This window comes from Varanus komodoensis, unplaced genomic scaffold (genome assembly GCF_004798865.1).
Source record: "Varanus komodoensis strain SLA01 unplaced genomic scaffold, ASM479886v1 scaffold6_4, whole genome shotgun sequence".
Classification (NCBI taxonomy): Eukaryota; Metazoa; Chordata; class Lepidosauria; order Squamata; family Varanidae; genus Varanus; species Varanus komodoensis.
The window spans coordinates 19,911,828-19,926,186 of NW_025336347.1; the positions used below are offsets into that span (position 1 = coordinate 19,911,828).

Sequence of the window (14,359 nt, forward strand, 5' to 3'; positions counted from 1 at the left end):
GAACTGCCCGAATTCAACATGCCAAAATGGGACGGCTGTATTTATGAATGAAAGGAGGGTGGGGGGATTTGCGTGTGGGTGGGTGTGATTTGGAGCCTGTAGCTGCGCTTTTTCTTTTCTTTTTTTAAAGAACTGTTCTCTGGTCGGGTTTGAGTTCGAAAAGCAGTGAGGGTAGATCCAGTTTGGTGAAGCGGTATTTGGGTGGGTAGGTGAGTGGGGTAATATTTGTTTTCCAGTATAACATGCGCCAGATCTTCAGGAATTCTGGTGTGGGGTGTGTGGGATAAAATTTTGAACAGAACTTCACTTCTTGGATACAAGAGTTCAAGGAAGCCCTTTCTGAAATATGCTTTTCTTGATCTTCAACAGGCCTGCAGAACATAGGACTCTCGACCATCCCCGGCTTCTCGAGATGGCTGTTGTAGAGACGGCTCAGGTAAGAGATTCAGGGGGAAGAGGTGGGGAAGAGGAAAGCTGGCTGCAGGAGCAGGTATGGCATTGGAGGGGGCCTCCAGAATTGGGGGTGGACGGTTTTTCATGCGTTAAGGAAATGGAATATGGAAATGAAGTTTCCATGTCAAAAAGAATTGCCCACTTCTCTTGTTTCAAGTTAAATGTCCACAGGCCTTCCAGTATCTGGTACATCTATTTCCTCTTGGGTTTCTCTGGCATAGAATCCTACTTACCTTTGCCCTTACCTCTGCATTTATTAATATCCATTTTTCTGAAGTGCAAGGGAGTTCAGAAATTATGGTAATTTGGTTGTGTGTGACCAGCATGCATGGGACAGAAAAATAAGCCATGTTACTTTATTTTTCTTCTTCAATTACACATACTGGGTCAGTGAAACCAGCTGCCTAGAAGGTGCCAAATTCTCTGTTGCTGGAGGTATTCAAGCAGGGTATGGACAGGTATCTGGCAAAGATGTTTAACTGGATTCCTACATTGAATATTAGGTTGGACTTGGTGGCCTAAATGGCCCTTTCCAGCTCTGTTCATGATAAGAATATTCCTGCTGCAGCTTATTTTTGATTTTCCGTTAGTTGGTTATTTTTAATTTTTAAAACCTTTGTCTTGTTTGGTGGCAAGAACCATAGCAATTACTCAAGTTGCTTATTGGAAATATTTGAATGCATATAAATGGCAGGATGACTACAAAAATAAGGGATGAGTAAAAACAATTTTCAGTTTTGCCTTTAAAGGGCTGGAAAACAAGGTAAACATCCTCCCTAGCTTTTTGATGGTCCCCCAAAAAACTTCTGGCTGGCTACAGCCTGTAGAGCATATGAAACATTTCATGCTTTTATACAGTATATATTGGGGTGAAGGAAGAATGGTAAACAGGAAGGAGAGAAGAAAATTAAGAGCAAAAAAAGATAATCTTATTAAAAGTGGCCATTCACAGTGCAGTTGCTGCTCATAACACAAATGCCCGGACACTAGGTAAGTCAGTTATCTTGATTTTTATCATCAGGGTAAAAGTTTTTTTTTTTTTTAATCACACTACATGTGTTATCAGAGTGCAGCTGTTAACAATGTGCCACTTTTTGTACTTAATTTCCTTCTGTCCTCACAGTTTAAAATTATTATCACGCCAGACAAACATGTTATGTATATTAACCTGAAACTCATATTTTCTGATGTAAGATACCTGCCCTGGAGGGATTATGATGATAAACCCAAACCAAACACAAAAAGCACTTGCCTTTCAATGTATCCCCCACCCCCCCAGTAGGATAAACCATTATATGCCATGTATTGATATTAAAAGCTTGAAGCTGCGGAAATAAACATTTGTCTGTGGTCACGGAGAGTGCAGTCCAATAGCAGTGCTCATTAGCTGTGAAAGGAACAATGCATATACCTGTAGGCTTTTAGGGGCTGGAACCACTGGGCATAATCCTGCTAACATTTTATTCAAACGTTATTTTAATTGTTAATATTATTTATTTATTCTTTGGCCAGGACGACTTAATTTATACTTTTAAATTATATTGTTTTATATTATTTATTTATGATTGTGAGCCGCCCCGAGGCTTCGGCGAATGGGGCGGCATAGAAGTTCCCTAAATAGATAAATAATAACACATTCACACACACATTCAGAGGCTTTCCAGACAGTACTTTGATTACTGTACTGTATGCTTGTTGACTGGCAGCTGATCATAAGAACTGGCTCCATTTTGAAAGCATTGCTGTGGAAGTGTTATGAAAGTTGTATGTGCAATTATGCAATATTGTGTGTGATTCTAGAGCACATTTGAAGGGGACCAATCCTAGAGGTATTCTTCAAAACCCCTTTACCACTATGTGATGTTCTCAATCCTGACGAAAGAGTATCTTTCCTCCAACTTGGATAGGAGGTAATCCTATAGTTTTTTTGAAGTCCAGAGCAATAGCCAAAGATAAAGCATGTGCCCCTTGTGCCCATCAGTTGCTCTGAGAAGGAGCAACTCCAAGGGGTGCTTCTCTATGGGTCTGTGCTGGGGTGTGGGCCCTCAGAAGGTCCCCTTGCTGCCAGCCCTGTAACCCAAGGTCACCCAGCGTTTCTCAGTCCTGGTCCAGCACTGTAACCAACACACTGCTCTGTCTCCCCGCAACCATCTGGTGACTAAGTTCTGCAGATTCTAAATGATGGTCTTCCTTGTTGTGTTTCCCAGGTTCCAGAAGCCTTTGTGGAGGTGACTGTATACTCAAATGAAGGGCACTGTTCATTTGCAGGCCGTCGTCAGAGAGCATTTTGCAGGAATGTAATGCAGGAGAACTATGGGATTATGGCCTCCCTTGGTATGGATTCCTTAACAACAACAATATGGCTATCGAAATGTGTTCACTTTTTGGCTTCATGGTGGTCACACAGAGTCCCCCTCAAACATCAGGGAGCATCAACAGCTGAGAGACACTGTGGTGCAGTGTTTAAGAGTCCAGGGCTGGAACTTGGGAGATCTAGTCCCCACTCCGCCATGGAATTCACTGGGTGACTTCGGAACAGTGACAGACTCAGTCCAACCTACCTCGTAGGGTTGTTGTAAGGACAAGATTGAGAGCTGGAGGGGGAGAATGATGCAAGCAGCCTTGCATTCCTTGGAAGGAAAAAAACTGCAGGCTATAAATACATCAAGTAAGCACTGCGACTGTCTGCCTTTTCTGCCCGCATCCTTACTTGGTAGAACAGTTGCTTGGTGTTTAGAGGATTGGTTTTGCATGTAGCAGGCCTGAGGTTCAGCCCTCAGATCACCAGATGGGCTGCTTAAGGCCACTGCCCGAACTCTTGGGTTGCTGTTGCCAGTTGGTGTGAACTGGGCGATGTTAAGCTTGATGGACCAGTGGTCCAACTTGAAGCAGGGCAAGTTGCTATGTTCCTTCTGTGCCACCCAGGGAGGCATGCTCAGGAGTGCAAAGCTGCACACAGTCAGCATTTTCCTGTCCAGGAGTGGGCAAGATAAGACTCTCCAGACATTTTGATCTGCAGCTTCCATCATGCCTCACTGTTGCCTATACTGGATGGGGCTGAGGGAAGTTATAGGCCAAAACATCCGGAGGGCCACAAGTTGAGTGCACCTGGGAAATGTGAGATGAAATTTTCCTCAGTCTTCTGTATTCATTATTTTCACAAATCTGAGGGAACTCTCTTCCCCCTTCCCTACACTTATCTCTCATTTATTACAACATTGGCTGTAACCCCAGCCAAAGTTTCCCTTCTGCTTGTGTCCCCTCCCCTCCCCTCCCCTCCCCTCCCAGGCATCTTCTGAGGTAAAACTACTGATATAACTTAATGTGATAAAGTGCATGTGATTAGTTGTAATCTTTACAACAACCCCTGTAAGGTACTCCCTCAATCTGCCATATTGCAGATTGAGGGAGTACCAAGCTTAAAAGAGCAGCCTTGTCCAGTTCATAAATTAATGGCAGTTGTGAGATTTAAACTAAGAATTTCCCAATTCGTAGCTCGGTCTTTGGCACTATACTAGGCCAGCTCTCTCCCATATATTCCTTTAACCTGCGACTTCCTATTATTGCAGGAGGGTTCCCTGCTCACACCTCTGATCTGCTCAGCCGCTTGGACCGAGGGGAAGAGGCTTGGGTGCCAGATCTTCAGAGCTCTGATGAAAGTGCGGATGACAGCCCCGTCAAGCCAACACTGAAGAGATTGCCGAAGAGAGGGACATGGTGGGATCGGTATCGAAGTCCTGTGACCTACCCCAGTTCAGACTCTACAGACTCAGGTCAGAACTGTTTGCAAAAAGTCTGGGTTTAAAAGGCTTCAGTGAAGGTAGTCGTTAAGTTCCATCAAAATCCCACCATTTCAAGGCCATGGAGGGTCAGCATTCAGCTCCCAAGACTGTTCCATGCTGCACCTGGTCCAATTCATTATGGCAGTGTCCTGACTTCACTGCACAATGGAAAGGTAAGAATTAATGTGAAGCAACACCAGCTCATCAGCTTGTACAATATCAAGGGTAATTTTTCGGGGCCAACCCCCTGCTCTGCTTCCACATCAGAGGTCACCCATCACCCATCCAGTCGCAGGCTCAAACTTCTCTAAATTAGTAAAGGTGACTCAACATACTACCTCAGTGTATAGCTATGCAACCAGGTACTTCCAGGGTAACTACTCAAGTCTTAATGGGATGGATGCCTGACATGTATGTCATTTTTATTTATTTGACTTACACACTGCTTTTCTACCAAAGAAATGGCACTCGAGGCACATGACAATAATAAAACCCAAAATGTAAAATAAAACATTCATGAAATAAATGAAAAGGGCAGTTAAGAATGCAATTATAAAACAGACCAGCCTACAAGCTAAAGAGCTTTTACATAAAAACAGAAAGAGGGAGGGAACAGCTTAACCTCCCTGGCCAGGGAGCTCCAAAGCCTGAGATGAGCCACCAAGGAGGTCCTTCCTGGAGTCTTGAGTTGCAATGTGTTCCAACCTGCCCATGTGTTAAGATCTGCTGAAGCCCCGTTTTGCATGCCCCACACGTTCCAAAAAAGGTGGCAGCATGGGTATTGTGAACAGGGCCTCTTTAGCGCTGGCAGCTGGAGTCGTCAGAACATAAGAGCTCCAAAGCCCTGTTCAGTCCAGCATTCTGTTGGCAGGGTGGTCAAGCAGATGCCCCGGGGGAGATCATAATTTCAGGAGACCCCTTCCCAGGCTTGTTCATCAGGCAGGCAGTTGCTTTCCTATTTTTTAGGTTTTTGACTTGGAAGCCTCTTCCATTTGCTCAAGCTTTTTGTGGTAGTTAAGAGTGGAAGGTTTTTTAAAATTTACGCAGCTGTTCTATGTATTGTAATGGCTGATGTAAAAGAATGCATTATGAGCTACCTAGGAAACTAGTTTTTGCTGGAAAGGCAAATTGGCAGTGAGCTGTTTTTGCCTTTGTCCAGTGACATTGCTAGGAAAATCATGCTAGCTAGGCCAAAACCTACTTATCAGGAAGGTCTTGTGAAAGTTGTTATTTGGCAAATGCCTCTTCCACTGGAAACAAGAGCTTACCTCAGAGGCCTGGGCAGTTCTGTTGAGCCCAGGTTTGAACCAGAAGGATGCCTCTTCATACTGCTTCATTATGATTAAATGCTGAGGAGGATTTTTAAAAAATAGTATACCAGATTCTGAATCAAATTCCTTATGGTTTGGCCTTGCAAAGGGTTTACAAGTCTGACCATGTTTCAGTCTCTTGCATAGTTCATTTTGAATTATTTATACAAATTTTGTAGAGTGCAGCCAAATCTGAAATCGTATATAATAGTTTAGTTGCTTTTCCCCGAAAAAGGATATTGCAGAACCGGAAAAAGGTGGACAAGAAAAGTGCAACCAAAATTCTATAAGTAAGAGTCACTGATTTTAGTGACACTTTCTTCTATGAAGGCACACATAGAATTGCACTATAATTGGGCAGATATGATACAGATTTACAAAATTATTTTATCAAGGAGTGAAGAAAATTGATAGAAAAATTTTTCTCTCCTTTTCTTAGACCTTGCGAGTTAACTAGTGAAATTGGCTGGCAAAAGACAGAACAGATGAAAGGAAGTGCTATTTCATTTAACTCATCATTAATGCTTGGAACAGACTGCCTCAAGATGTGAAGATAGTTGTTGGTTTAGAAGAGAGCTAAACCAGAAACATAATTAGGGAACAACAAATTAGTAAACACTGAACAGGATCCTTTAATATGCATTTACATAATCGATAAATGTACGTACTGCTTACCATACTTTAGAAATATCTCTAATCACTCTATAAAGAGAATACGTTAAAATGCAACGTTTGTAAAAATCTTAAAACTCTTGAGGACTCACGCTACCAAAATTAAACTGGGCGATATGGTCACTCAGAATGTAAGAGTCTGATCCAGCATGGCTTCCTGTGGTCCATCTAGTGCAACCTTCTGTTCACCAGTGGCCCACTAGTCCCCCATGCAAGAATAAGTGAAATGGTGCCCTCCTGCACAAGTTGCCCAAGAACTGGCATGCACAGCCGTACTGCCTCTGATAACGGAGGCAGCACATAGCCAGGAGGACTAATACCCATTGATAACCTTTTCCTCCATGCATCTGTCCAATCCCCCTTTCAAGCCATCCAAACTGGGTAAGCCCTTGCTAAAGAATACCATAAACTAACAGTTATGTATTTTACCATGTATGTATAACTATATCTGTGTTATACGTATGTGATACAGTAATGTATTGGAAAAGGATCTTGCACTGTTTTCATTTATTTGTTTTTCTTAACTCTTTTTTGGGTTTAATAGCTATTTCTTAGTACTTTAAAAAGATGGTAGGTAAATTGGTAGGGAGGCGCCTAGGCACAGTGCAAGTGGTTTCTCCCAGATCTCTGATGACCAGTTTCTGGGAGAAGCAGCAGAAGGCTGTTCTTGCTCACACATCCTGCTTGTGGAGTTACTGTGAGCATCTAGTTGACTACCATGGGGAATTGGGAGTTGAGCAAGATGGGCCTCTGGTCTGATCTGGCAGGACTCTTCTTAAGGATTTCCTCCCCTTTGAGCTCGCCTCTTTTACTGCTTTCCTCCCCTTTGAGCTCTTGTCCTTTGAGCACTTTTGCTGCTCGAATAATCTGCCATTGAATCTTTTCCTCCCTTTTTGTTGCTTGTAGATGCTGAACAGGAGAGTGAAGCTGAAGAAGAGAAACCTCAGCGTAGAGGGCGTAGGCTGATAATTCTTCACAGGAACTTATCAGACAGTTCTAGGGGGACTGGATGCCACAGTCTGAAGTCAAGAGAGGTCTGCAGGGTTGGGCCTCAGTTGAAGAAACTTCCACGAAGTCAGGTAGGCAAGATAAAGAGCAATTTGACAGAAGCTGGTCATGGCAGTGAGAGTACAACCAAAGAGATGGCTGTAGGAGAGGCACTCCCAAACTCTTGTCCTGACTGTGGTCAGGCCTTCAAGTCAAAATTATCCCTTTCCAATCACCAGAGAATACACTCTAGGGAGAAGACCTATAAATGCTTTTCCTGTGGAGAAAGGTTCACATCCCTAAAAGTCCTTGCTAGTCATCAGAGAAGCCATGCAGGAGAGCGGGGTTATAAACATCCTGGTGGTGCTGTGAAGTATAAAAAAAGTCACCCCAAAAAGGGGTCCTTTCAATGTCCTGTGTGCAAGAGGTCTTACGCGGTGAAGAACCACCTGCTACTCCATCAAAGGAGCCACACACTAGCGCGGCCCCATAAATGTCTTGAATGTGGGAAAAGCTTCATTCGAAAGGATCATCTCACCAGACACCAGAAAATCCACACAAGGCCACCATGTGATAACCACTCTAAGGGTGCACCTGCTAACCCTCCTAAGGTTGAGAAGAAAGCAAGGGTGGAAAATTCACCTAAAATTCTTGATGAAAAGAAACCTGAAGCTGCCGGTGGTGAGAAAACTACTCCAGTGGACATTGATCCTGCCAAACATGAGGAAGCTGAGATAAGTCTCTACAAATGCCAGTTCTGTGGGAAATGCATGCGGTCTAAATGCTTGCTTGTTGACCATGAGAGAATCCACAGGGAAGAAAGGGCCTATAAATGCTCCCAGTGCAAGAAAAGCTTCCATCATAAGCAAAGTTGGCTGACACATGAGTCAAATCATAAGAAGCAGGCAGCCTGCAAACTTTCCAAGAGGGTGAAAAGATTGAGTGCAAAGAGTCCCCCCTCCAGTTCTGGCGTCTCCCACAAGACAGAACTTTCCTCTAAAGGTCGAATTGGTAGGAAACCCATTGCTCTCAGCTTTTGCTTCACTCAGCGCTCAAAAAGTTGGAAAGGGAGAAAACTCTACAAATGCCGATACTGTGAGAAATTGTTGAGTACAAATGCTGCGCTTTCCAATCATGAGAAACTCCACACAGGGCAGAAACCCTATAAATGTAATGAATGTGCAGAAAGTTTCATTAGAAAACACCACCTTATCCGACACCAGGCAAACCACACAAGACAAAAACCCTTTATGCGTATCAAGCACGTCAGAAACTTGAAGATGAAGAGGCAGCTCCCTGTACCTGAGGCAGTCCACACAGGCCTGAAGTCTCACAGGGGCCTTAACCGTGCATGCACCATGACTCGCAGGTCGTGTGTTGGTGGGCGTCCAAAAATAGACACGGAGGACAAGCCCTTTAAATGTCAATACTGTGGAAAGTGCATGAGAACAAAGGGTTCATTTTCTAATCATGTGAAAATTCATAGGAAAGAGAAGCATAATCAGTGTTCGGAATGTGGGAAAAGCTTCTCTCGGAAGAACCATCTTACTTTTCACCAGAAAACCCATGGGAGAAGAAAGCTCCCAAAATGCTCCGTTTCTAACAAAAAAACGACCGCAAAAAATCACACCTCCTCCCTCAAGCATGGGCACAAAAGAAAATTACCGTGTGTATGCCTTAAATGTGGAGACCGCTTTGAGGATAACTATTCTCTCTCCAGGCATCAAAATACCCATACAGGGCAAAAACCCTTCAGATGTGCTACTTGTGGAAAAACTTTCATTCAGACGTGGTCTTTGAAGAGGCATGAGAGAACCCACCTGAAAGAAAAATCCCATAAACAGCTCATTGTGGCTGAGATAAACCAACAGGGGGTTCATTTGAGGAAAAGACCCTTCAAATGTGCTATGTGTGGAAAAACTTTCATTCAGGCATGGCATTTGAAGAGGCATGAGAAAACCCACCTAGAAGAAAAATGTCGTACGCAGCCCATTGTGACTGAGGTAAACCAACAGGGGGTTCACTTGAGGAAAAGGCCTTTTAAATGTACTGTGTGTGGAAAATGTTTCATTGAAAAGTGGCATTTGAACAGACATGAGAAAATTCACCTGAAAAAGAAATGCTATAAACAGCCCATTGTGGCTGAGGCAAACCATGCATTTTCCAAGTCTACAAAAGGCATCTCACCTGAGGGAAAGATTCAAGAAGAGTCACTTGTAAATGTTGATCCACTGACAGCATCCAATAATGTTTTATGGGACATTGTGGAGGAAAAATCAAAGCCTCCAGTGATATTAGGCAAAGGATCTGATACCGATACTGCAGTTCCTGAGGGTTCTGAGCAGGGAGAAATGCATATTGATGTTGAAGCTGAACTAACCAGAAAATCCAAAGGAAATGTTCTGCCAAAACTCAGGAAAGTAGAAGCCTCTGTCAGCCAGGGAGTAACATCAGAGAGAAAGCTAAGAAGAAAGGGCTCCATTTTTCCATGTTATGGACAAGACAAACAGTGCATCCGTGAGCAGATTCAGCTAAGGAAACATTCCAAAAAGAATCACAAGAAGGAAAATGCCTGTGTCATTTGGAAGTTGAGATCACAGGCCATGTCAAAGAGAAAATCTAAGAGGGAGATGCAGCTGGCTGGAAAGCAGACTAAATCTTGCTTCTGTCAGCAGGAGGGAACTGAGATGTCACTGAGAAATAAATCCCAAAACTCCAAGACCTGCAGGAAACTAAATACTTGTGCTGCTCCCCAAAAGGACTCGCATACAGCTGTTTCCTCCAGTTTCTTTAGAAGTGCACCAAAGAATTGTCAGCCAAGCAGCCCTTGCCTCAGTTCACCATCCCAGAAATGTTTTCTGAGGGAATACAAAATGGAGGCTATTGAGGGCGCTGTACAAGGGAGCGTGACTTGTGACCAACAGCAAAGCGAGCCACAGGAAGGACCGGGGAGGGAACTGAGAGGGATTTCTGACTTTCAGACCTGCAGGATAGATAACTGCGTGGCTCTTGACATCGCTGAGAAAGAAATGCTTACAATGCCTGAAACGAAGGGCAGTGGAAGAACGCAAGTCACAAATGAACTCCAGGCTGCAGCTCAGCAGAACTTGGAGGCAGCAGCCACTGGGCAGCAGCAAGAAGTACAGCCAGTGCTGTCAGGGACGGCAGGAAGACCTCTTCCCCAAAGTGGTGAAGATGGGAGAGACTGTGCTGAACCCTATATAGCACATTCTCCCAAGGAAAAGGCGGCTGGTAGCCAGCATCAGTCCGAAAAAGCACAGGCTAAGTTTGTGTGCAATCAGTGTTGGAAATCCTTTAGAAGCCAAAGACATCTTTTGACTCATGAGAAAAAACACAGTGGGAGCAGACGCTTTCCATGCACACAGTGTGAGAAAAGCTTCTATGCTGTGCAGTCCCTCAAAGTTCACATGCAAATTCACACAGGAGAAAAGCCGTTCAAATGTTCCGAGTGTGAGTTCTGCTGCAATGTGAGTTCGAATCTCAGCAGGCACAAGAGAATACACAGCCGAGAGAGACCCTACCCTTGCCGGAGGTGTGAGAAAAGCTTCTGGTTCAGCCAAAGCCTCGCTATCCATTTGGAGATCCACAACAAGAAGGAGCCTTATGTGGGCTCTCACTGCAGGCAAGCCTTTGAGCAGAAGAACGTGCTCAAGCTGCAGAAGGGGTGCAAACGTAGCTTGGAATCCACTGAATTGGGCCCTTCAAATGAGGAGCCTTCCTCCGATGACCTCAGGCTGTGCACGCATCCCTAGTGCACATGCTTGGTGCTACTGAGAAGCATCATAACACATCCCACCGCCTAATCTGAAGAGACTAGACGTGGCACGAGCATGCACAGGACCCTCTGCCTTGACTCTCTCCCGCACAAGTAGCGCATTATGGTGGGGAGGGGGCTTGTGCAGTGGCTCATCCCCTTGCCTTGCTCCTGTCAGCATCTTGTGACATCCACAGGCTGGGGCAGCACTGCTCACTGCATCTCCCTCTTCTGTCCCTGCACAAAGCATCAGCAATCCAGGTTGGACTGCCACAAATATCTCCTTGTCAGCACCTTGGCAAGATGGTTAGGATATTTTCCTTTGGAACTGTTGACTGGGGTGGTGGGGGGAAGAATGCCTGTCTCTGCCCGTCTGTCTGTGCTTTCATCCCCTTTGGCTATGTGCACACGAGTCAGACTGCTTTGCTGGGTATCGTGGGAGGGCCATATGGATCTTTACATCATTTTAACTTTGTCCCTTTCTCAAAGTATGGAAAGTACCTTTCAGTTCTATAGTGTGAGCCAGATTGTTGTCTCCTTTTGCCTGCATATGACATATTGCTCTGGCCAGATGGTAGATGAGCTCCTAGTTCTTGCAATTTTTATTCAATTAAAAAATTTTAAAGCTGTTTTTACATGATCCCCTTCTTCACCCACCTTTGAATCTCCTGGTGGAAGATGCCCAATACACTAATCTGCAGAGGATGTCAGAGCAGAGGGCAGGGACAGAATCTGCAATGCTGCCATCTCCAATGCCGAGGACTTCTTCTGTAGCTGTTGTCCTCACTGCTTGCTCTGCGCATTAAAACAAAGCTTATTAATGCTGTCCATCTTCTTTCCTTCCAGCAAGCAAATCAGCCCCATGGAGACTGCTAAGTGACAGTTTGTTTTGCTTTGGCCCAAGAGTTCTTCTGACCATGTGTCACGTCCAGATGTATGGATAACAGTCTTAAAACCACTATCTTAAAATGAAGCATCCCTACAGTTCCTTCCTTTTTGGGCTGCCTGAGCCCAAGTCTGTAATGCAGACTGCCATTTCATTGCAGGGGAGAATTTTGATTATGTCTCAGAGCAAAGTGTCCTGTTTGTGTCCTTGCACTTTGAGATGGATTTCAACCTTCACGACTGTCCTTGCAGATACTAAGATGTGTGGAAGTTAGGTTTTAATAGTGTCCAAATTTAACTTTGGAAAAGACAGGTTCTACTGGTTGAGCTTCATTGCCTTCATCCCCCCTATCCCTTTGTTCTCTTAAAAGAGCGTGTGTCCTTTGGGGTTGAACAATAGTTAAAGCACGAACAAAACCCACCAAACCTTTTACGAACCAAGTGTATTTGAGGTAAAATTTGTTCCAATCTGGGCTACAGTCTTGATCAGAAACTTTTTTGACTGGCTGAAGTTACTTCCTACTCCCTGCCTATTATGACAGTTGTCATAAAAACAGATTTCCTATTATCTGAAAGAACTTTTGCCTTTAATAGATAGATTGTAGTAAATGACATTTGTATATGTTTTGCTAATCCTTTAATATAATAAAAATCAATTACAAATCAGAGCCTAAATCCAACCTTCGCTCTTGCTTCTTGCATGCTCAAAAGATCATTGTTCTAATACATGCATTATTTAAAAAAAGCAACGGGTAACTAAACTCCCTAGAAGAGGGCACACGTGGGCATTATATGTCTTCTTTACCTGTCTGCAGTGGCCCTGGAAATCAGAGAAATGCAGCCTATCAAAATAGAGAATGCATTTCTAGGATTTTAAACTGAGGAACATAATTTCACCCCAAAGCTTCCAGCCAAGACAGCGGGATAAAAGGAGGGTGCAACACTTTGTAAATTATATTTCCCCCAATGCTTATAGTTCTTCAGAAGCAGAAGTGGGCTATAGTTACAATCATGAGTATCCTTTGCAAAATGTTGCTTCTAACCACCAAACTTAAGCTTTTAAGTATACTACAAGATAGAAATATTTAATATATTTATGAATTGCCCACTCTTCTGTTTGGCATACAATTTTAGATGAAATGAAATAAAAGTGAAACAATACCTCATAAAGGTAAATAAAACTGGAGAAAAGAATGTAGTGCATGAAACACTGAGAATAGTATTAACAGTTAAAAGCACAAGGGAACACAGTCTAACAAATAAGAGAGAAGTCTAACCTCAGGGAGGGAGGGCAAAAGTAGGAGTGCTACAACAGAGAAAAAGCACTGTCGCAAGTGCCCATCAAATTAGTAGGCCTCTGATAACTAAACAATTTGCACCTGGATATGCATGAGGAGGTGGTCTTTCACAAACTGAATAAAATTTCTCTTACCACCACTCCAAATAATGCAACTTTTCTCAACTTGGAGCCCTCAAAATATGTTCGACTACATGACCCCTCATCCCCAAGAAAGCATGGCCAATATACTGCTGACTGTGAGTTTGGCTCTTTGCATTTTGGTTCATTTGCAGCCGGTGCAGTTTTTCAGCCAATCTTGTATGCTTAGACTTGCTTTACACATGACAAGTTTTGCCTTCCCTGTTGCTCCCAGGGTAGTCTGGGCATGTAGCTTGTTCCGATTCCATGTATGTCCCTGGTTATAATGTGGTTAGTGACATTATAAGAAAGTCATATATAGATCTATATCCCTTCTAAAAATGCAAAAGAGCATTCAATCAGACAAAAGTTTTTGGTTGATTCTTGCATCTTCCCTAAGATGGGATCAAATTCTTGATTTTAGAAAAATATATATGCTTTGGGGATTAAGAAACAGGGTTTTCAAAGTATGGTAATGCTTTGCTATTTTCTTTTATCATATGGTGAACCTTGCAGATAGCTTTGGGTACTGGATCATATAGCAAATATGAAGAATATTTGAAGATATTCAAATTTGATATATGAAGAATCTGCAACTGAGTTTGAAAGCTGACTACAGTCTGACAGAGCACTCATTCATAAAGGGTGGGTGGTGGAGATTTCTGTATGGCAGGTCAGGACACTTAAGTTCCAACAAGTGGAGCTCTGTGTCCTCCCACCCCTGCAGCCATATGAATGTACCCCAAACTCCGGACCATTTGTGGGGCAGGCTGCATGGGGGGGTCAGTAATCTCTTCTGCCTGCAACATCTGTGTCAAGGCATTGGGCAGACAGTGGTCCTGCAGGAAAATGTGCTCCTGCTCAGTATTTTATGCAGTCAAGCATTCTTCCCCTGCACCATATTCCATATTTATTTACTTGGTGTATTGATAGGGCTGTCCCATAACACAAGTTCTCTGAGCAGCTCCAAAACAACATTAAAACATAGTATCAAGCAGTAAGAATTATCAAAGACTAACAAGGAAAACTGATTTAAAAACCAGAGGCTCCCAGATTAGGAAACCGGTTACTTAAAAGG

General features: G+C 43.5%; 1 protein-coding gene across 1 annotated transcript; it reads left to right on the top strand.

Annotated features, from left to right (window-relative positions):
- Positions 1–412: 412 nt before the first annotated feature.
- On the top strand, positions 413–10,977 carry LOC123034391 (zinc finger protein 420-like). The gene is made up of 5 exons (XM_044451717.1): positions 413–436; positions 2,661–2,787; positions 4,023–4,226; positions 7,124–8,502; positions 10,186–10,977. The coding sequence occupies exons 1-5, from the start codon at positions 413–415 to the stop codon at positions 10,975–10,977; spliced, it is 2,526 nt and encodes an 841-aa protein (XP_044307652.1).
- The last annotated feature ends 3,382 nt before the right edge of the window (positions 10,978–14,359 follow it).